The sequence below is a fragment of the Glycine soja genome, chromosome 20, assembly GCF_004193775.1.
Source record: "Glycine soja cultivar W05 chromosome 20, ASM419377v2, whole genome shotgun sequence".
Taxonomy (NCBI): Eukaryota; Viridiplantae; Streptophyta; class Magnoliopsida; order Fabales; family Fabaceae; genus Glycine; species Glycine soja.
The window spans coordinates 40,764,322-40,787,209 of NC_041021.1; the positions used below are offsets into that span (position 1 = coordinate 40,764,322).

General features: G+C 31.9%; 2 protein-coding genes and 2 pseudogenes across 2 annotated transcripts; 2 read left to right on the top strand and 2 right to left on the bottom strand.

Moving 5' to 3' along the window:
- Positions 1-1,785: 1,785 nt before the first annotated feature.
- On the top strand, positions 1,786-3,411 carry LOC114402951 (annotated as a pseudogene).
- Positions 3,412-9,173: 5,762 nt separating this feature from the next.
- LOC114402934 (putative receptor-like protein kinase At4g00960) lies at positions 9,174-12,323 on the top strand. Its single transcript, XM_028365637.1, has 7 exons — positions 9,174-10,090; positions 10,296-10,415; positions 10,718-10,851; positions 10,966-11,176; positions 11,279-11,516; positions 11,626-11,776; positions 11,850-12,323. Exons 1-7 carry the CDS (start codon positions 9,235-9,237, stop codon positions 12,156-12,158), a joined length of 2,019 nt encoding a protein of 672 aa, XP_028221438.1. The 5' UTR covers positions 9,174-9,234; the 3' UTR covers positions 12,159-12,323.
- A 1,968-nt stretch (positions 12,324-14,291) lies between these two features.
- LOC114402949 (cysteine-rich repeat secretory protein 38-like) lies at positions 14,292-15,842 on the bottom strand. Its single transcript, XM_028365660.1, has 3 exons — positions 15,368-15,842; positions 14,969-15,251; positions 14,292-14,486 (listed from the first exon to the last, which is right to left on the bottom strand). Exons 1-3 carry the CDS (start codon positions 15,830-15,832, stop codon positions 14,404-14,406), a joined length of 831 nt encoding a protein of 276 aa, XP_028221461.1. The 5' UTR covers positions 15,833-15,842; the 3' UTR covers positions 14,292-14,403.
- A 3,635-nt stretch (positions 15,843-19,477) lies between these two features.
- LOC114402112 lies at positions 19,478-21,883 on the bottom strand (annotated as a pseudogene).
- Positions 21,884-22,888: the final 1,005 nt, after the last annotated feature.

The following is a 22,888-nucleotide window of genomic DNA, read 5'->3' on the forward strand; positions in this document are numbered from 1 at the left end:
TTCAAGCCTAAACATAAAATGTTATTAAACTTTTATTGTAAATTAATTATAAAATTATTCTGTATTAATATATGAAGTATTTTGATTGAGACTAAAAACAAGTAGTGGTGTAAGACAATCTCCTTGTGATGGATTCTGATGTCTCTAAAGTCAGTCTTGGTAAAACATGATTGTGTTTGTATTCGACAAAAATGGCAAGTTGGCAATTAACTAAAATTGCTAAGAGTAGCTTCCTGGCAAACACCCTTTTTGTTCAACTTGCTTTCCAACACACGTGCTGACACTGGATATGGCTTTTAGCACAATAAACGAATCAAGTTGCACGCACATGCGTCCATTAACATATTTTAATTTACGATCGCATAAATAATTCTTCCGGGTAGACTCAGTTTTGATTTGGTCCAACACATCGCTCAATCAGCTAAAGAATAATCTATTTATTAAATCGGGCATAATCAAAACTTGGAACAGAACAAGTCCTTCAAAGTTTTAGTGCTTATTTGAATGTTAATAAAATTAATTTATATTTAGATATTTTTATTATAGAATTAAATTAAGAGTTTATCCAATACAAAGTTATTAAAAGTTACCTCAATTTAAATTTGAATTTAGAATTAATTTTAAAATCTTCTCAGTCCAAACATATAAAAATTAATTTAAAATCAATTTTAAATCCAAAATTAATTTTCCAACATGAGACAGAACATACTCAGAATAATTATATATAAACATTCATATATTACAAATACATATTTGGCATCTCTTTCTTTCTGTTTCTCATATCAAATTATATCCTCATTCATATTTATACTTTTTCTTTCTTTCTTTTTTCTCTTTTTCTTAAGATGTATTTATTTTAAAGGAAAAAATAATATAAAAAATAATTTTTATAGTTTATTATACGAGAATCTCACCATTAAACTAAACACACCCTACGGTGTCAATTAGAGTCTCCAAACGTCTTTTTTTATTTTGTATTATTCATATATTACTTCTCGAAGTTAATGTACCGAGGACACACCGATACCAATTATTAAGTGATATCCGACATTGACTAAAATTTTACCCGCAGTCTTCTGTCAACTACAATACACGCAAGTGGATATATGAACTTTCGAAAATTCGATGGTTTTAACAACTTGCAAATCTTTCTTACACGCTGTTCATTCATGACTGGTCTTCGTTGATGTACGGACTACATGAATTGTGCTAGTGCTAACAATTATAAGTTTTAATGATAGATTCATGATATTTAAAATCAAGGACTTACGGATTAATTTCCTAAAGAGAGGAAGTGAAATTTTTTAATATAGAAATCGTAAAAAACATAAAAATAACTATATATAAATAACGTAAATTTTACGCATCTTTAACAATTTCTTTTTTCTCTTTTAACTCTTTAATCAATACTGTTATAATATTGATTAACATTTACCGGATGTATAGTTCAAATGATATACATTTCCTCGTTATCTGAAAAATCGTAAAACAGATCATTGAATAAATTTGGTCCACTGAGTCAGCTAAGGAATAACTGATTTAAATTTAAGTCTGCAAAACCACCTTCGGGCCGGGAATGCTTTAACGTGTATAAACAATTCATTTTTTTTTCTCTCTCAACAGAAAAAAGAAACAATTCAATTTTTTTAACCATTTTAGGTTAGATTTTTTGAGTATTTGAGTCAGACAGTTCGTATGAGTTAAGTTAGGTTTTAATTTTTAATTCTACTAATGCAACTTGCTAATGTATGATGTTATTGAAATGCAATAATATAACCTATAAGACAATGGTTGCTCACGGGTCTATAAAAAATCACTGGGTCCATTAACGGGAGCTTCCATCAATCTTTCTCTTTGTTACATGCCATTCATTCACAATTTCAGGATGGCTGCTCCGGCCATAGTTTCTAAAACTTTGGTCTTATTTCTTATTCTCCATGCCATTCTCATGTCTCTGGCCACATCACAGCCAAACTTCGTAAAACATTACTGTTTTGACCAAAATGGTAACTACACTGCTAATAGTACGTTTCAGGCCAACCTCAATGCCCTTTTGTATCCAACCTCTCTTCCAACACTGAAATCGACTATGGCTTCTACAATTTCTCAAATGGCCAAAACTCTGACAAAGTCAACGTTATTGGGATGTGTAGAGGAGATCTTAAGCCAGAAGCTTGCCGTAGTTGCCTCAACAATTCAAGAATCCTTCTCACACAACTTTTCCAAACCAGAAGGAGGCAATTGGGTGGTATGATCAGCGCATGTTGCGCTACTCTACTCTCTCAATATTTGGAATTGCGGATTCTTCTCCTTTGTATTATATATGGAACAACCAAAATGAAACAAATGTGGATCAGTAAAATGAAGTTGTCGGGGACCTTCTCAGAATTCTAGGAAACAGAGCTGCTGCCGGTGATTCTCATCGTATGTATGCTCAAGCAAACAAAACAGGTCCAAGCTTTCAAACTGTATTTGCTCATGTGCAATGCACACCTGATTTGTTAGAGTTGGAATGCAATCAGTGCTTGTTTGGAAACTTAATATCATATATCCCAAAATGCAGGCAGTTCTGATTGTTTCCATGCGCACAACGGGAGCAAATATTTCATTGAAATCAACTCGGACAGTTGTGAATATCCTTTAGTGACAAGTCGTGCTTTGTGTTGTTCCATCCTCATTATATTTAATTTTGTAAACTCATTTCAGGCCAATGATCTCCTTGTCTGCTCCCATGTATAATTTTTCTCTATTATTTTGATTTCCTCGTCCATGGCTTTTGGATAACTTCTAAATAATTGTATTTTGATAATATAAAATAAGGTAAAATTATCTTTAAAAATAATTATTTGCACTTAAATATTAAAGAATTGATGTTTTGTTGAATTTGGCTATAGATATAAAAATTGGAGGTGTAACAAGCAAAAAGGCCAGAAAAATTGAAAAAAAAAAGAAAATATGAAGTAGGCACAGCCCAATATACGCACTCAGCACACGTCGCGAGCTAAGCGGGCCAGGAAGCACAGGCGCTAAGCGAGGTGTTAAGCTCGAGAGTTGTCATGTGCCCTTAGTGCGCAACAGGCGCTAAGCGCGCATAACTGAAATAGAACGCGCTAAGCCTGCAACACGCACACAACTCGTGTAGATCGTGCTAAGCGCGCCTATGAAGGCCCAAAACCCACTTCAACAGCTATACGTAGAGAGCCAGTCCAAGGGGGGAAACACAGAACACCACGACAGAATGTGGAGTTTCATTTACTCCCTCTCTTTCTTTCCACCCCCTTCTCATTGTAAAGCCCTCAATGGCCATGAGTAGCTAAACCCTTAGTTAGGGTCTGACAAGCCTAGAAGCCAATGTGATGTATGATGTACTCTTCACTATTTATCAATGCAATACCAGTTTTTTCTTTCCTATTTTCTTTTCTGTTTTTATCTTGCATACTCATTTTTATATTCTGTTAGGGGTTAGATGCTAGGGAGAGGGTAACTTCTAAATAAGATTTAAAGAAGATATGCATGCATTAGTTTTAGGGGTTAGACGCTCGGGAAAGGAAAACTTCTAATAGAACAAGAAGAAAAGATATCATAATAAAATCATTGTTAGGCATAGAGTGATTGCATTATGCCCATGCATCAAAGCAAACATCTAGAATTAGAACTTCATGCATTTTATCTATTGAGTCTTTGCAAAGACATTTGGGAGATAAATAGGTAAAATAGGCTTGTCATCGTGAGGCATCAGGGGCAAGTAAATGAATAGATGTGGGTAGGATAGAATCACCTGAATTGGTAAAGAAAAATCATACACTCATACATCCTAGGCAGGCTAGGCAAGTTAGTTTCCAACATTATCTTATCTTTTAATTTTATCTTTAATTCTTTTATCTTTTCCTTTATCTTCTAATTTTATCTTTAAATATCTTATCTTTTCTTTACCTTATCTTCTATCTTTCTTTATCTCTTACCTTAAATCTCTTATCTCTTGCTTGAAAAATTGGATTTGCATTAATTTAAGTACAAACAAAGTTCCGAGTACTTTACTACTTGTGACAATTTGGTGCACTTGCCAACGAGTTAACACTTTTCTCCAAACTTCTTCTTTCGATGCTTCCTCAAAATTTTTGAGGTTCACAGGCAAAAAATCTAACATTTGCGTACTTTGGATTCGGTTTGTGTGGCCTTCCTGATCTTCGAAGTTGTTGTTGTGGGACTTCTTCTACTTCTTCTTGCTGGTGCTGCTGGTCATGTTGTGCTGGTGATGGTGGTAGTGTGCACGAGCTTGGATTGGTTATTTCTTGCGTCTCATTGACTTTAGTACTCCATTGCCAGCTTGCTCCTTCGTCAAAGATGACATCTCTTGAAATGATCAGCAGTTTTGAATCTGGTTTGAATAATCGGTAACCTTTAGATTGGTCACTATAGCCAACAAAGATGCACTTTTCTCCTTTTTCATTGAGATTTTGTCGGTTCTCCTTTGGAATGTGCGAATAAGAAACACATCCAAAAACTTTAAAATGATCAACTGTTGGTTTTCTGTTGAACCATGCTTTATATGACATCATATTTAAGACTACTTTAGTTGAAGAACGGTTGAGGATGTATACTGCTATACTAACAACTTCCGCCCATAGATTCTTTAGCAGGTTCTTGTGTTGTAGCATTGATCGAGCCATTTCCACAATGGTTCTGTTTTTCCTTTTAGCGACATCATTTTGTTGTGGATTGTGACGAACAGTCAGCTCTTTCTTGATGCCATGATCATTGCAAAAATTGATGAATATGTGTCCATTGAATTCTCTCACGCGATCTGTTCTCAAGATTTTAAGGGAATGCCCACTTTGCTTTTCCACTAGGGCCTTGAACTCCTTGAAGCAAGAGAATGCATCGGATTTTTGTTGGATGAAGTACACCCACATCGTTCGAGTGTAGTCATCAACAAAGAGGAGAAAATATCTTCTTCCACCAAAGCTGGGGGTACTTGATGGTCCCCAGATATCAGCATGCACCAATTGAAGTGGAACTTTAGCTCTCCAAGATGCTTTTGGAAATGGTAACTTGTGCATCTTGCCATAAATGCAGCCTTCACAAACTTTAAGGTTAGATGAAATAAAAGGAAGTTGAAGCACCATATTTTTTGTTTTAATAATTTGAGGTCATTAAAGTTTAGATGACCATACCTCAAGTGCCATAGTATGGACTCATCCATATTCTCACATTTCAATGCATTGTTTTGCCCAAATGGCATAAATAGAGGAAATACTTTATTAGGAGCCATTTTGATAGAAATAATTTGGCCATTTTTTTTATCAATGATATTACATTTATCATCATCAAAGATGACTTTATAATTTTTATGAATAAGTTGACCAACAGTTAGAAGATTTTGAGTAAGACCTGACACATAAAAAATATTATGGATATATTTTTGGCTATCATTTTGAGTTTTAACAACAATGGTGCCTTTTCTTTCAACTATTTGAACATTTCCATCACCAAGTATAACTTTGGATTTTATTGTCTCATCTAGTTGCACAAAGCAACTTTTGTTTTTTGTCATGTGATTTGAACAACCACTATCAACATACCATACATCCCTTGATTCTTGAAAAGATGAAGCAGAGTACAAAGTATGATCAAGGGATTCTTTATTTTCTAGAAAATTTGCTTCTTCTTTTTGTCGGTAAAAACAATCTTTTCGTAGTGTAGGTGCCTTTTTCACTTTTCGCGTTTGTACCGACAATCATTTGTATCATGATTATTTTTCTTGCATAATTTGCAATAGGAGCTTGAAGCATTATTACTCCATTGCTTTCCACTCCTTTTACCACGATTAGTAAATGCTCCTCCTCTTTTTTGAGGAAATTTATCGTAGTTATTTTTCTTATCTTTATCATTTTTAGAGATATTAATTTTATATTGAAATGCTTGTTCTAGTGGTTGCTCAAATCTTTTCATTCTAGCTTCATGAGCTTCTAAAGAGCCCATTAATTCTACTAGAGTGAGTTTAGATAAAACTTTTGATTCTTCTATGGCAGCCACAATATGGTCATATTTTATGGGAAGACTTCTTAATATTTTTAGTATTATTTTCTTGTCTTCAATCGTGTCCCCGTAACTTCTAATTTGATTGAAGATATTTGAGACACGAGAGAAAAAAGATTGTATAGATTCATCATTCCGCATTATTAATGTATCAAAATCCTTCCACAAAGATTGAAGTTTAATAGAAATTACCTTGTCTGTGCCTTTAAATTCATTTTTTAGAGTTTACCACGCCTCCTTTGCATTTTTTGCTTGCATGATTATTGGCAAGATCTCTCTACTAACTCCTTGTTGGATGAATAGCAGAGCCTTAACATCATACTGCTTGTTTTGCTTGTAGTTCTTTTGCTTTGTTGTTGTCCACGTAGCCAATTCTTCTTGGCTTTCTGGGACTGGATAGTCATTCTCTATAACATCCCACAAGTCTTGTGAGATGAATAGAGTTTGCATTTGAATGCTCCAATAATCATATGCTTCCCTATTAAATATGAGAACTAAGGTTTGGTTATAATTGAAGGTTAGTGGGCTAGGTGATGTAGCAAAGGCCATAGCATCAACATTGCTCTGATGCCACTGTTAGGATATGAGACGTGATTATGTTATTTTTATTTTTTATGGAAGGATATGGTAGAAATGTATGATAGAAATGATGAGAGTAGAAAGAAGATGAGTTTTCAAAAAATTGACACCTTAACTTGAATTGTACTTATTAGTTTCTTGACTTACATTACGTGGCTTGCTACAACTTATGCCTTTATATAGGTTACATAGGTGATTTCTACACACTTCTATACTACTTAGTCCTAAAGTCTTCTAGACTTATCTATCATCTATCATTAATCTCTATAATGTTTTAAGTACTTCTATGACTTTAGATAATAAGATATTTTTCTACCTCCATCAAGAAGTTTCTACACACTACACACTACAACATCTCCATAGGTGTAAAACTCTCTAGATAATGGACCACCAATTATACATCTATACTTTTCTAGATTAATCTTCAACAAAAACTAATGGTGGTGTAAGACAATCTCCTTGTAATGGATTCTCATGTCTCTAAAGTCAAACCACCGTCCAGTCAGTCTTCGTAAAACATTATTGTCTTTGTATTCGACAAAAATGACACGGCTAAGAGTAGCTTCCTGGCAAACTTCAACACCCTTTTTGTTCAACTTGCTTTCTAAACTTTCTCAAAAAGACCAAGTGAATCTCGTCTTTTATATAGCACAATAAACGAATCAAGTTGCACGCGCATGCGTCCATTAATATTTTAATTTACGATAGCATAAATAATTCTTCCGGGTAGACTGAGTTTTATGATTAGAGCATTGATTTGGTCCTACACATCGCTCAATCAGGTAAAGAATAATCTATTTAAATCGGGCTTAAACAAAACTTGCCGCGTTCGGGAATCTTGGAACACAACAAGTCCTTCAAAGTTTTAGTGCTTATTTGGATGTTAATAAAATTAATTTTGATTCAAATTAATTTTAAAAATATTTTATATTTAGATATTTTTATTATAAAATTAAATTAAAAATAAATTTTAATATTAATTTTTTATCTAATACAAAAGTTTCTAAAAGTTATCTGAATTCAAAATTTAAATGTAAAATTAATTTTAAAATTTTGTATAATGTGAATCCAAATATGTAAAAATTAATCTAAAATTAATTTTCCAATATAAAATCAAACTCTTAGAGTAATTATAGACATACATATATCATAAATACATATTTTACATCTCTCTCGTATCAAATTATATCATCAATTATATTTACACTTTTTTTTTTCATTTTTCTCTTTTTCTTAGGATGTGTTTATTTTAAAAGAAAAAAATAATATATAAAATAATTTTTATATTTTATTATATGAAAATCTAACCTCTTGCATTTTACTTTAATTCAAAAAATTTCTTTTTATTTCTCACCATTGAACTAAACACACCATACGGTGTCAATTAGAGTCTCCAAACGTCTTTATTTTTTTTATTATTATTCATATATTACTTATCAAAGTTAATGTACCGAGGACACACCAATACCAATTATTACGTGATCCGACTTTGATTAAAATTTTACCTGCAGTCTTCTGTCAACTACAATATACGCAAGTGGATATATGAACTTTCCAAAATTTGATGGTTTTAACAACTTGCAAATCATATGGAACCATCTTTCTGACACGCTGTTCATTCATGACTGGTCTTCGTTGATGTGCGGACTACATGAATTGTGCTAGTACTAAAAATTATAAGTTTTAATGATAGATTCATGATATTTAAATTCAAGGACTTACTGATTAGTTTCCTAAAGACAATGATTAAGGAATTGAAAATTTTTAATATAGAAATCCTAAAAAACATAAAAATAACTATAAATAACATAAATTTTACGCATCTTTAACAATTTTTTTTCCTTTTAACTCTTTAATCAATACTGTTATAATATTGAGTAACATTTACCGTATTATGTATAGTTCAAATGATATACATTTCCTCATTATCTGCAAAATCGTAAAACAGACCATTGAATAAATTTGGTCCACTGAGTCAGCTAAGGAATAAAATTTAAGTCTGCAAAACCGCCTTCGGGAATCCATTAGCGTGTATAAACAATTCATTTTTTTTCTCTGTCAACAGAATAAAAGAAACAATTCAAATTTTTTAACCACTTTAGGTTAGATTTTTTGAGTATTTGAGTCAAACAGTTCGTATGAGTTAAGTTAGGTTTTAATTTTTAATTCTACTAATCCAACTTGTTAATGTATGATGTTATTAAAATGCAATGAAGCGCACGTTCACCTCCACGTTCTTTTAATTAATTAATTTTATTATTTTTTAAAAAATTAGTTATTTTGAATCTGGTTCATATTTTTGCAAATATATTTGTAACCACCTTCCGTAACAAATCACGTAACCATCATTTATCTCACGTACCCATCATTTATCTCACTAACTTCTTATCTCACTAACTTCTTAGAATGAATAAGGGTCCCGTTCAATTTATAATGGCTAGAGGTACGCTCGTAATTCTTTTAATTTTCGCTATTTAAATTTATTTACAGATTAGTAACATTAGTGCATGTATATTTTTACAATAATAAAACCTATAAGACAATGTTTGCTCACGGGTCTATAAAAAAACACAGGGTCCATTAACGGGAGCTTCCATCAATCTTTCTCTTTGTTACATGCCATTCATTCACAATTTCAGGATGGCTGCTCCGGCCATAGTTTCTAAAACTTTGCTCTTATTTCTTATTCTCCATGCCATTCTCATGTCTCTGGCCACATCACAGCCAAACTTCGTAAAACATTACTGTTTTGACCAAAATGGTAACTACACTGCTAATAGTACGTTTCAGGCCAACCTCAATACCTTGTTGTCCAACCTCTCTTCCAACACTGAAATCGACTATGGCTTCTACAATTTCTCAAATGGCCAAAACACTGACAAAGTCAACGTTATTGGGATGTGTAGAGGAGATCTTAAGCCAGAAGCTTGCCGTAGTTGCCTCAACAATTCAAGAATCCTTCTCACACAACTTTGTCCAAACCAGAAGGAGGCAATTGGGTGGTATGATCAGTGCATGTTGCGCTACTCTACCCGCTCAATATTTGGAATTATGGAATCTGATCCTTTGTATAATATACGGAACAACCAAAATGCAACAAATGTGGATCAGTATAATGAAGTTGTCGGGGACCTTCTGAGAAGTCTAGGAAACAGAGCTGCTGCCGGTGATTCTCAACTTAAGTATGCTCAAGCAAACAAAACAGGTCCAAGCTTTCAAACTATATTTGCTCATGTGCAATGCACACCTGATTTGACAGACTTGGAATGCAATCAGTGCTTGTTTGGAAAATTAATATCATATATCCCAAATTGCTGTGCTGGAAAAGTACGTGGCAGAATTTTTACACCGAGTTGTAATCTTAGATTTGATACCACCCCATACTTTGATCCTATTCCTACCACGGACGTCCCTCATTCGTCGATACCGCAAGCATTTCCTTCTCCTGCTCCATCAGCCATGCTCATCAAAGGTTCCCATCATGACATGTTCCATGCTACTTATATCTAAGCTACTGATATTTTGGCATCATCACACACTAACTCACAAGTATTTTATACTTAATAGTTAGTATTAAACTTTTCTTTTCCATTCATGGAGTTTGACTCCGTTCACAATCATTCACTAATTATTTTTTTTTCATGTTATTATTCTAAATATGCAAATGATTTTTTCAGGCAAGAGCAACTCATGGAAAACTGCCATCGCAATAATTGTGCCAATTGTCTCCATTATGATACTCTTCACCTTTATGTGCTTCTTTTTGAGACGAAGGAAGCCAACGAAGTATTTTAAAAGTAAGTCAACTATTCTTTTTTTTCCTATAACTGTTAATTTTGATAGACTAACAATTGTTTGGGGATAGTGTTGGAAATCACATTATTGCAGCAGAATTTTTTTTCCAGTCATATAATTTTTCTTACTATCAATTATTTAGCAAATAAAATTTGTATTGTACGAATGAAATAAAATCTGTAAGCTAAATGATGAGAAATTCACCCATCAGACAGAAATACAAAAAAAAAAAAAAACTGTACATTTGCTGCAGCACCGGTCTTGGATATCATTTAAAGAACTCACTAAAACTCGAATTCCCCAGGTGAATCTGTAGCTGACTATGAAATTGAACCAACTGAGACCTTACAATTAGACTTCCAAACCATCATAGACGCAACAAATAACTTTGCAGATGTAAATAAGCTTGGAGAAGGTGGATTTGGACCAGTCTACAAGGTAGGATAACACTTACGAGATTTAGTTAAACATAACCTCTTCCTCACAACGTAGTTTGCTAAATTAAGTAGCTTGCAGTGGATTAAACATACCACAAATTTTGCATATTTTCAGGGCAGGCTTCCCAATGGCGAAGAAGTTGCTATCAAACGGTTGTCCAAGGATTCTGGCCAAGGAGATATAGAATTTAAAAATGAACTGCTATTAGTAGCAAAGCTGCAACACCGAAATTTAGCAAGGGTATTGGGCTTTTGTTTGGAAACAGGAGAAAGGATACTGGTGTACGAGTTTCTTCCCAATAGAAGCCTTGACTACTTTATATTTGGTAACACAATTTCTGCTTGACTACCCTGCATATCTATTACTTTTTTATTGATAAAAATTGTAAAAGAGTTTTTCTAAACACAATGTTTCCTATGGCATGTAGATCCAATCAAACGTTTAAATTTGGATTGGGAAAGGCGTTACAAGATTATACAAGGTATTGCTAGAGGTCTTCTTTATCTTCATGAAGATTCTAGATTGCGCATTATTCATCGCGATCTCAAAGCAAGCAACATACTCTTGGACGATGAAATGAATCCTAAGATATCAGATTTTGGCATGGCAAGACTGTTTGATGCAGATCAAACTCTTGGAAATACACGTAGAGTTGTTGGAACCTAGTAAGTATCATAATATGAGCAAATGGTTTTTTGTAATCATTGTCTTTGGCATAAAAATAAAGTAAAAAATTGTCTGTTGTTATCTTATTTTGTACATGTTATTATGCAGTGGATATATGGCACCGGAATATGCAATGCATGGGCATTTTTCTGTGAAGTCAGATGTTTTTAGTTTTGGCGTACTAGTTCTTGAGATAGTCACTGGACACAAAAATGGTGATATCCATAAGAGCGGTTATGTAGAACATCTAATAAGCTTTGTAAGATTGCAATCTTTAAGTCACAATTTTCTTGTCCTTAAAATAGTTCATGACATTGTACGAATGCTTGCAGGTATGGACGAACTGGAGGGAAGGGACTGCCTTAAATATAGTAGATCAAACACTGCACAATAATTCAAGAGACGAAATAATGAGATGCATCCATATTGGATTACTTTGTGTTGAAGATAACGTAGCCAATAGACCAACCATGGCAACAGTTGTAATCATGTTTAACAGTAACTCTCTCGTTCTTCCTATACCCTCACAACCTGCATATTCTACGAATGTCAAAGGTCCATCAAGATCAAATGAATCAAGAAATAACTTCAAGCAAGCATCATCAAATGAAGTCTCCATTAGTGATCTAGATCCCCGCTAGATTTCAGTGTAGTGGTGACTCTCAGAAGCATTCATTCATTCAGCTGATGCAAGCCAAACAAATGCTCTTTGTTTAGACATTAAGAATGAATTTTTATTTTAATTGTATGATGTTTTTAATTTTATTTTATCTCACTCATTTAATAAAATTGTTTTTATAATTTTATGGTTTTGTTTTGAGTAAAAGTATTTTTATAAGTTTTATTTAAAATATTAAAAAGAATGTAAATTTTTTATTCTTTTGAAATGTTTTTATTTAATTTTATAAAAAATTATTAATTAATTTCGTATTTTTATTCCTTTTTGGACAACAAATCAAAAGGTTTCTATGTTTACAAAAGGGTTGAGTTTAGATCAAGCTCGATTGAAATAAACGGTTTCTAGAAACTGAAATTACAAGATAATCCACCTCAAGAAGGAACTTTTTCAACTTCATATAACTATGTTTTTGCCCTGCGACGGTTGCTAATAGTTATAGATAGATAAGGATCGCAACTAATTAGACAAATGGAATACAGAATTAGTAATCCAGCACTGAGAATTCGTCAATTCTGTTTTAATGAATTGGAGAGATAGAAAGCTTTCATTGGCAAAACACACATCATAGTACGGGCACTTTTTTATGTTTTTCAACATGTTTTGAAGGTTACAGCCTTTCGAAGCCGGGGTAATCTAGCTTTTGCACCAGGCTAATGTTGTACGGTACATCAGTATGATATTTAATAACATGTTTTATATAACACTTAATATTAATAAAAATGTTATTAAAAAAATATCACAAAATTATAAATAAATATTACTAATATATTTTTTAACATTTATTAAATGTTAGATGTAACTTATATTGTTAAAGTGTTTCTATGATATTTTTAAGTTTTAGTAATATGAATCAAATAGAAATTTAATAAAATATTAAAAAAATATATTATTAACATTTATTCATAATTTGACAATATTTTTTAATGTGACTAAAAATTTTGAACAAATTTTTTATTAAGTGTTAATATATATATATATATATATATATATATATATATATATATATATATATATATATATATATATATATATATATATATATATATATGCGCTTGCAATCTCCTATTACCGGTCAGAGTAAAGAGACAAATACAGAACAAACAAGGCACTAATATTTTCCTGTGGTAAAATAGTAGGATCTAGGGTCACAGGGTTGGAAATAGGAAATTTAGTATTGATAATAAATTCTCAGTGATATACTTTAAAAATAAGCACCGGGATAATAGTGACCTTATTAAACAGAAACACTTGCGGAAGATAAGTTCTACATCTTATTCAGATGTGAAATACCTGCCTATAAAAATGGAGCTTCAGATGATCATATATGGAAGATTAATAGTAGATTCATAGTTTAAAGTATAAATCTCCCCTAAGAATTGTCGTCAATTTTGTCCAATATAGTGGTGAAGACACGCCCCATAGGTCTAGTCGATCAAGAAAGCCACAGCATATATCTTATCTTATAATTAGAGCACCCATTTCGATTATTTGTTACACTATTCATCTCAAGTTTAGATTATTTATTTAATAATCTCAATTTTTAAATTATGTTTTCATTTGATTCATGAATTAAATTTAATGAATTATTCATCGAATTGGGTCTAAGGTAATTTCAAATTTGGAGTCAGGTTTGACGGAAGGAGAGAAGGGCTTAAGGAGGTTATGAGTTTAATTCCTCACTAATATTTGGTTCATTGCCAGCCCAAAAGAAAATGAACAAACATTTTACATGTGACCCAAGACATTGTATTTTGGTTAAAGGATTGAATTTGTTTGGTCTGCATCAGCATATGTATGCAGTTGCATTGCCACTTTTTATTTAAGGTGGTAGTCATCGAATATCGATGCCATTTTTGTAGTTCAGCTTGCAGGTGAAATTGTAAATGGTGGATATTTTTATTCATAGTTTAAACGGTGGATATATATAGAATGGTGACAGACATCTATAATTTACAAACATCCTACTAATAATGCCTTTCATTTTATCTATCTAACTTTTTTTTTTTATCTGTGATGTTACATCATCAATCTTATCTCCCTTCTCTTCCTATATATCTCAAGATGTATATACTGAAAGAAAAAGGCAATTTCAGTGTAAGTTGTAAAAAAAAGATTGGTAGTTGGTATTGGTAATACTTTAATAAAAGAGTGTCCAAGAATTATTTCCATATAGATAATAGCTGCAGTGAAGTTGGCGAGTTTTCATTTCAGATAAAACCGAGCACCAAATCAACGCTAACGACTAGCACTGCCATGGCGACGAGTACAGTTCGTGACGCGTCGCTATTTCCTGCACAAATCAGAATCCTCTGTCAGTGCGACAGTCATGGATTAAGATTTAATAAAACATGATTGTTGAAATTTTGTTTTGTTTTTGTTACAGTTGTTGAAATTTTGTTACCACATATACTTGATTTAAAAAAAATGGATTTTTTTTATGAAGATTTGTTACTTAGTAAAAAATAAGTGTTTGTGATGTGGAGTAATTCATTGATTATTTTTTTAGATTTATTTTTTTAAAGTAAAAACTAATTTATTTTTATTTATAGTTATAAATCACTTTTTTTTTTTGAAAAAGAAGAGGTAGATTTTATGAGAATTATTCAAAATAGTTCCAATTTTAATTAGATATAAGTTAAATTAAACAAACACCTCAGTGAACATTCAAAATCTAGTAATTAATTAACTACTTGAAAAGTGATTCATCAAGTCAACCCGGGGTTCAATTGGGGTGCCTCAGTTGAAATTAATTAAGCAAAATGTAAGGAATACCTTTTGAAGACGGAAGATGCCGGTAAGTTTCGAATCTAGCATTACAACTTGGTGTAAGAACTTTACCACCCATGATCTTGCCATTGCAACAACTTGGGATTTGTGAGATAGCCACACGATCCAAGCATTGTTTGCAGTCTTGCTGAGACAAATCAGGAGTACACTGCACAAGACCATGTATGGTTTGAAAATTTGGAGCAGACGAACTTCCCTCTGCATACTTACGACGAGAGTCACCCGATGCAGCTCTCTCAGTTAGAGTCCTCATCAGGTTCTGGAGCACCTGGAGATATAAGATTGATTTAGTGGTGAAGGAAGAAACAAGAGAGAGATGGTGGGTTCAAATCATTCTATTAATAATTAACATTCGCTCATAAAAAAAGAAAAGTTCTGAAGCACCTGATTGAACTGATCCACGTCGGTTGCATTGGTGGAATTCCACATATAAAGCGTAGGAGAAGTCTCCATGACGCCAAATATTGAGCGGTTTGAGTAGCGCAACATGCATTTGTCAAGGTGCAAAATTCCCTCTTTCTCTTCCTCCTGGTTTGGACAATTGACTGTGAGATTGCTTCTGGCATCGTTGAGACAACTACGACACTCATCTGGCTTAAGGTCTCCTCTGCAGAGCCCAATGGCGTTAACTTTGTCTTCATTTTGACCATATGAGAAGTTGTAGAAACCATAGTTAATTTCAGTGTTGGAAGAGAGAGTAGATAAAAGGGTGTTGAGATTGGTGTTATAGGTGCCGTTGCTGTTATTATCACAGGATTCGGTTAACATTGTCTGGGCGCTGGCTTGAGATATGGATTTTAGAAATAGACAAGAAAGAAAGAAAAGAAGCACGCAAGAAACAGCAGCCATAGGTATGATCATGAATAAGCATCTATTGGCCAAAGGTGCGGTGCTGCTGTCATTTTATAACAAAAAATTTCCTTGAATCATGTACTCTTCATTCATGTAATTTTCATTTAAGAACTTATTAATTACAATTCACATAATAAAAGTTTTTAAGATTAAATATATTTTTCATCCATAATAAATATTTGATTTTTATGTTTATTTCTTAATCAATTTTTTATTTACATTAAATTTCTAATAAAATAATATTTTTTTTTATACTTGATATTTTGGTTTAGTTTATGATAAATTAAAAAAAATTGTCTTTACTTCCTAATAAGTTAATAAATTTTGTTTTAGTTTAATAAGTGATAAATATTTATCATGAAAAAAATACAAAATTTACTAAGAATTAAAAATAAGTGTCGATCAAAAATAAAATTATTATTTTATTAAAGATTCATTACAAAACAAAATTTTATTAAAAAATAAATATAAAATCAGATATTTATCAGAGATAAAAAATATTTAAATTTGTTAATTTTTCCATAATTATTATAAAAAGATTCCTACTACATTGATTTTAAAAACATCTTATCCTATAGTAATAATATGTGGACACCTTTACATATCATATATTTTTTATATATTTATTTTTCTATTGCATAATGTCATCTATTATGTTTATATCAATTTTCTTCTCTTTCACTGTAAGTGTAAAGTAAAGATTAATGTCCAACAGTATTTTTCAAAAATCTTATCATGATTTTTAATTAGTTTATCTTGTAAAATATTTATATAGTGTTAAACTCTTGATTTAATATACTACATCTACATCTTTGGTAACGTGTTTAATTTTTATTTCATTATAAGTGCAGTGAATTTTTTATGTTACCATTCACTTTGCTTTTATTTTAAAAAAATACATATTAAAACAATTATTGTAAATTAATTTTAATTTATTTAACATTTTTATGTTATTATCCAATTATTTTTATGTTGTACGCTGATGCATCCGAAGAGCAAATAAAAATGTTTATTTTTTATGGTAAATAAAAATTTGTATTTGACACTGCAAAGATTTTTAAACATTATACCTATTACCAACTAATGATTCATTAGTTCAAACAATAAATGTTTGGTACTTTTTAAGTAAATTCTACCATTTGTATTGAAAAAAAGAAGTCAAACATAATTACGTGAAACTTCTTCCATTTTCAGGATCGTCACCTAGTTTTGTCCCTGTGACTTGTGTCTATAGGACGTGACTCACTAGCTATATGGATATGTTTGGTTGTGAGGAAGAAAAGAGAGGAGATAAAAATAAATAAATGAAAAAAGAAAAAGATAATTGTTTGGTTGAAAAGATACGCAGTGGAATAAAAAAATATTTAAATTAAAATTATTTGATAACTAAGTAAGAAAAAAGGGAAAATTAATATTAAAAAAAATTATAATAAAAATAATAATAATTATTATATAAAAATGCTTTTATCTACTACCACAATAACCCCTATAGTTTTGAAATATATATATATATATATATATTAATACCCCTTATATTACACTTATTAATCTTTTTAATTGTTTAAAATACATTTCAATGTACATCTCTTATAAAAAATGTTAATGCAAATATTAAAAAACATGAATTGTTGGTATAATTTGACAAAAACCCAGGGGTGATTAATATAATTTATTCAATATTAAAATATTTTTGTTTTTTCCACTCAACCAAACCATCATAAATCATTACCAAGCGATCAATTAATTTGAGTTATTTTATCTTAACTAAAAATCTTGAATTTGAGTTTTAAATATGTTTCTGTGTTAAATAAGAAAGAAGATTTCGTTTATAATAATCATACTCACCATAAATCCTTCACTTCTCCTCTCTTCGTTCCTCCTATTCTCCATTTCCTCTATACAAAGATTTTAAAACATTATATCAACTAACAATTCATTAGTTAAAATAGTAAATGTTTGATACCTTTTAAGTATATTCTATCATTTAAATTGAAAAACAGTCAAACATAACTACGTGAATTTTCTTCCATTTTTCAGGATCGTCACCTAGTTTTGTCCTTGTGGCTATAGGACGTGACTCACTAGCTATAGTGTAGTTCCTTTGTTTCTGTTTGTTTTTCCATTCCTGTACCAAAAAGTCGTCAAAATTAAAAATTATTGGAAGAAAGTCAAGGCTTCTTGCATCAGTTACACAAACATCAGTTGCATGGTGTACGTAATGGCAGGAAGGAGAAGAAAACTGTGCTCTTTTATCATATGTTTTGAGAATGTAAACGTGCTGTGCTTTTCCTAAAATTTTGATGTGTTGATTCTGGTCATGTGAGCTTTTATCAATATCTTTGTGTTCTCTCTTTTTGCTTGGCTAGATACCTATTTGTACATTTATTATGTTGTCATCCACCCTAGGCCTATTAGTGAATACTGTTTTCCTGTTGATCTCTTAATGGTCCTTGGAAGACTTCTGGTGTATCCATCTAATAGAATTTTTTATTTTTTTTTTATTGAACTAGGTCCTGTAGGTTTTTCCAGTTAAAATTTGGTGTATGTTGATTTTACTATTTCATTTTCTGCGTCCTATTATTTGCCTAAAATAATTATTTGTTGCCTGAGAAATTTGAAGAGCCCATTTTTTATTGCAGGGGGGACAAATTTGTTACTTTATATTTGCAAGCATCCAAATCAGCAAGTAGTCATAGAGTGAGTTATGTTTCGTTCCCACTGAAATTTGTGTAATACTTGGCATTTGGTATATAAATTTTTATGGTTTGAATAAAAAAAAATTAGTGATAGAATTTTTATTATGTTTTTTAATTTTTATCATTTCAAAATAAAAATTAGTTTTTACTTTACGTGTAAACCGAATAAATATTTATGTGGAAGACATTATTTATTAAAATTTAAATATTTAAATAATTGTAAAAAAAATAAAAATTCATCCCCTCCTTAAATAGATGTCTGAATTTGTCTCGAGTGAGGATTGTTTCACTGATGATCCTGGTGGTTTTAGGAAGACCTGTGGTGTACCCATTAATCTTTTTTAGTGGTGTTTTCCCACGTTAAAAAATTTGGTGCATGTAATTGATTTTATATTTCTATTTTATGTGTTTTATTATTTGTTTAAATTTTTCCTTAAAAAAATTGTCTAAAATTATTACGTGTTGCCTGAGAAATTTGTGAAACTTATTTTTAATTGCACAGAGGAACAAGGAGATTCAATTTGATTGCCCAAAAACTAAAAATATAAAATAGCATGTTGTTTAGTTCGATTTAATTTGAACAAATCCGAATTAAGCTAGACAGATCTTTTATGGCTTAGTTCAGCGATTATTTTTTTTAACTTTTTAAACGTGTGGTTCAGTTGTTCAGTGAGTGTACAGATGCACAGAATAAATGCAATGGCAATTAAGTAATCCAGATTTTGAAATCGGTATTAAAGAGCAGCTGAAGGTCATATCACTGATTTCAATCTCAGTTTAAGCAAAGAATGTGTGGTGTCTTAAACAAAACATTGCACGAACAAATTACATGGATTGATGATGAATGAATATCACCCCATGACCAAAATCTAGCGAGGGTATAGCTCAGTAATTAAAGCTTCATTTTCTGATTCTTGAGCTGATTTAAGTATCAGTTCACTTGTTCCTATTTCCCTTGAATTATACTCCCATGATGACTGCACTGCATCTCTGGAAGGCTTCTAGTTCTACTGTTCATATAAAATGCTGGTTCAGCAGGAGTTGGGAGACTCAGAGAATAGCTATTAAGCATCAGTATAATGGTAGCCATAGTTGGTCTGTCAGCTAAATTTTCTTGAACGCTGAGTAAACCAATATGGATGCATCTCATCATTACATTTCGTGAATTGTTATTTAATGATGAATCTACAATATTTACAGCTGTCCCCTCCTTCCAATTTCTCCATGCCTTGTTATTGGATCACATTCTACTTCTGCATTGATGTTTCCGATCACATAATCTTCTAATTCTTACTTCTAAATGGCAAAGAAGAAATAATCGTGACAAAAGGAAGACTTACAAAGCTTAGTAGAACCTCTACATTCTCCCCATGACAAATGCCACTGTTTTTCTAGACGCTTATGATCTCAAGAACCAGGACACCAGAACTGAAGACATCTGATTTCACTGAAAATTGTCCATTCATTGCATACTCTGGTGTCATGTATCCACTACATGCCAATATGGATAGGTTTAGTTAGTCATGAATATTGTGATTCTTCACATGGTTATAAATTTTCATTCTGTTTCAGTTGCTAAAGCCTATGATTTTCAAAACAAAGCTTTAATTCTGAATTCCTAGTACAGTAAAAGTATTTTACCCCATCACTCAGTTATACAAAACTTAACCATTATAACAACTCAAGACTCAAACTCTTTGAATAATCTACTAATACTTGATTTGGTGAAAATTAAGGTTAAAATTAGTTCTCATTGATAGTTGATTGAAATTAAACTCTCAACATTTTATAAGGTATCTTATATTCTAATACTTACTGGTTCTGACAATTCTACTTGTATTTGCTTGAGTTTGATCCACTAAAACCAGTCTTACCATGCCAAAATCTGCAATCTTAGCATTCATTTCTTCATCTAAGAATATTGCTTGCTTTGAGATCACGATGGATAATAAGCGGTCGAGAATCTTCATGAAGGTAGAGAAGGCCTTGAGCAATACCTCTAATGATTTTGTAGCGTGTTTCCCAATCCAATTGTGCTTTCATGGATGGATCTACGCATGCAGCCATAAGTTTTAACGCAACATGAATAATTAGGCTTTGCCTTGAACCAGAACTAAAATATAGAGCGACAGTCTAATTATGCAGTTATTCAGACCTACCGAATACAAAGTAATCAAGGTTTTTATCATAAACATATTTACAGGAAAGAAGTACTTTAAATTATGATAGATCATATATGCCTTTCTACCGAGATTTTTCTCTATATTTATATTTCGTTGAAACAAGGGAGGACTAAGTTGAAAATAGAAAGGTCATACTAAATTGGTAGTTGGACTTGCCTACAAGATTTTTCCTTGCCTTCCTCCTTCTTAAATATAGGCAGAGACAAATGAGCAAACGAGAACAACAGTAGGCCCAACTATGGCAATGACAATTAGTGTTGTATTGCCACTTTCTGCAAAAACAAAAATCCTCTTCTGGGTAAAACATTTCAAGTATTAGGGATAATGAAATATCAAAAAATCTGATAACTAATTAAAGAGAAAATGGCCACGAAAGTGGATCATGTAGTGATGTTCAGGTTTCAGTTTGTGTGTCTCAGATCATCTGTAATTATTACGCTGTATGCAAATTAAGTATAATGACAAGTACCTTATGAGGAAGTGTTATTGGTGGACAAGGTGGCGTATCTTATATTACAACTGGGTCTACTAACTCTACCACCTATCTTGCCACTACAGCAAGTTTGGAATTGAGATAGCCCCATCCAAGCAATCATTGCAATCTTGCTGAATTAAATCAGGGGTGCACTGCACAAGATCATATATGGTTTCAAAATTTGAAGTAGTTGCATCATCTGTAGCGTACTTACAACAAGAATCACTCAGTGCAGCTGTGGCCGAGGACTTGATTGAACTGATCCATGTCGGTTGCATTGTTTGCGTTCAATTGCTGAGAATCAGGAGAAATTTCCATGAGGCCAAATATGGAGCGGTTTGAGTAGCGCAACATGCATTTGTCATCGTAAAAGATTGCCTCTTTTTCGGTTTGGACAACGCTGTGTGAAATTGCCTCTGGCATTGTTGAGGCATGCGAGTTAATCATCCGGGTTTTAATCGCCTCTGCAAAGCCCAATGGCGTTTACTCTGTCTGGTTCTTGGCCATACGATAAATTTTTGAAACCATAGTTAATATGTGTGTGGGAAGAGAGAGTGGATAAGAGGGTGTTGAGGTTGTTGTGATAGATGCTATTTATTGTGTAGTTGCCTATGTTGTTATCACATGTTGTCTGGGCGCTGGCTTGAAATAGAAAACAAAGAAAGAAAAGAAGCATGCAAGAAACAGTGGTCATCTTGGTCGTGCTCTCCGTAATCAGATCAATAGCAAACAGAATATTGAAGATTTTGGTATGATCATGATTCATGAAAAGCCAAATGTTACTGCAGTCTCTTTATAACCGCAATTTCAATCGTGTAATTTTCATTTTATAGTTAATTAAGATAACGTCTTCTCTAATGTTCAACTTTGATTAGGACAGACTGCAGAAGTGGGTAAAGGCAGATGTCAAACACAGAATACACTCAGAAGAGATCAATTAAATGATGAATAGTTTTCAATCACGTAAATATATTGTTATTTTCTTTAGAAATTATAAATATATATAAATAACAATTTTTATTATAATATTAATAATAAATAAACTCAACAGTTGAGAAACTAGTTTCTTTTATGAAGTAATAAAAATTATTGTTGTTTGTGTTTGTTAATTAATCAGCTATTTTGACAAATTTCATAGAGAAAAATGACTGCAATGACTTGACCCTATCAAAGATTTCATATATTTGAAAAATAAAGAGTAAATTATACATCATCTTATGAAATTTTAGTTCAACGTCATCTATATTTTTTTCTTTTCTGTATTTGACTTTTATTTCTATATGTATTACTGTCGTACTAAAAAATTTGTTTAATTCGTTAAAAATTACTTAATTGGATAAGATAAATATTTTTATTTCAGATTATTTGAACAATGATGAGGGGGACACAAATTAAGAATATGAAGACAAAATAAAATATTTAATTTTTGTTACTAAAAAAATCATGGGATAATTTTTTGTCTAACTAGAAATTATTAAAAAAGCACATCACTCCAGAATCCAGATAACATTTGCACACTATGCTCTGCGGATATCACTGTTCACAGCATTTGAACTTCTCCCATATATAGATACTCCAAGCTCCATTGACCATTGGCATTGATGATTGCAAAACGAGTGTGACGAATTTTTCCCCATTGTTCTGAACTAGTCAGCTTGCTTCCAGACATTCACTTGGGGAAATACAGCAACACGACATA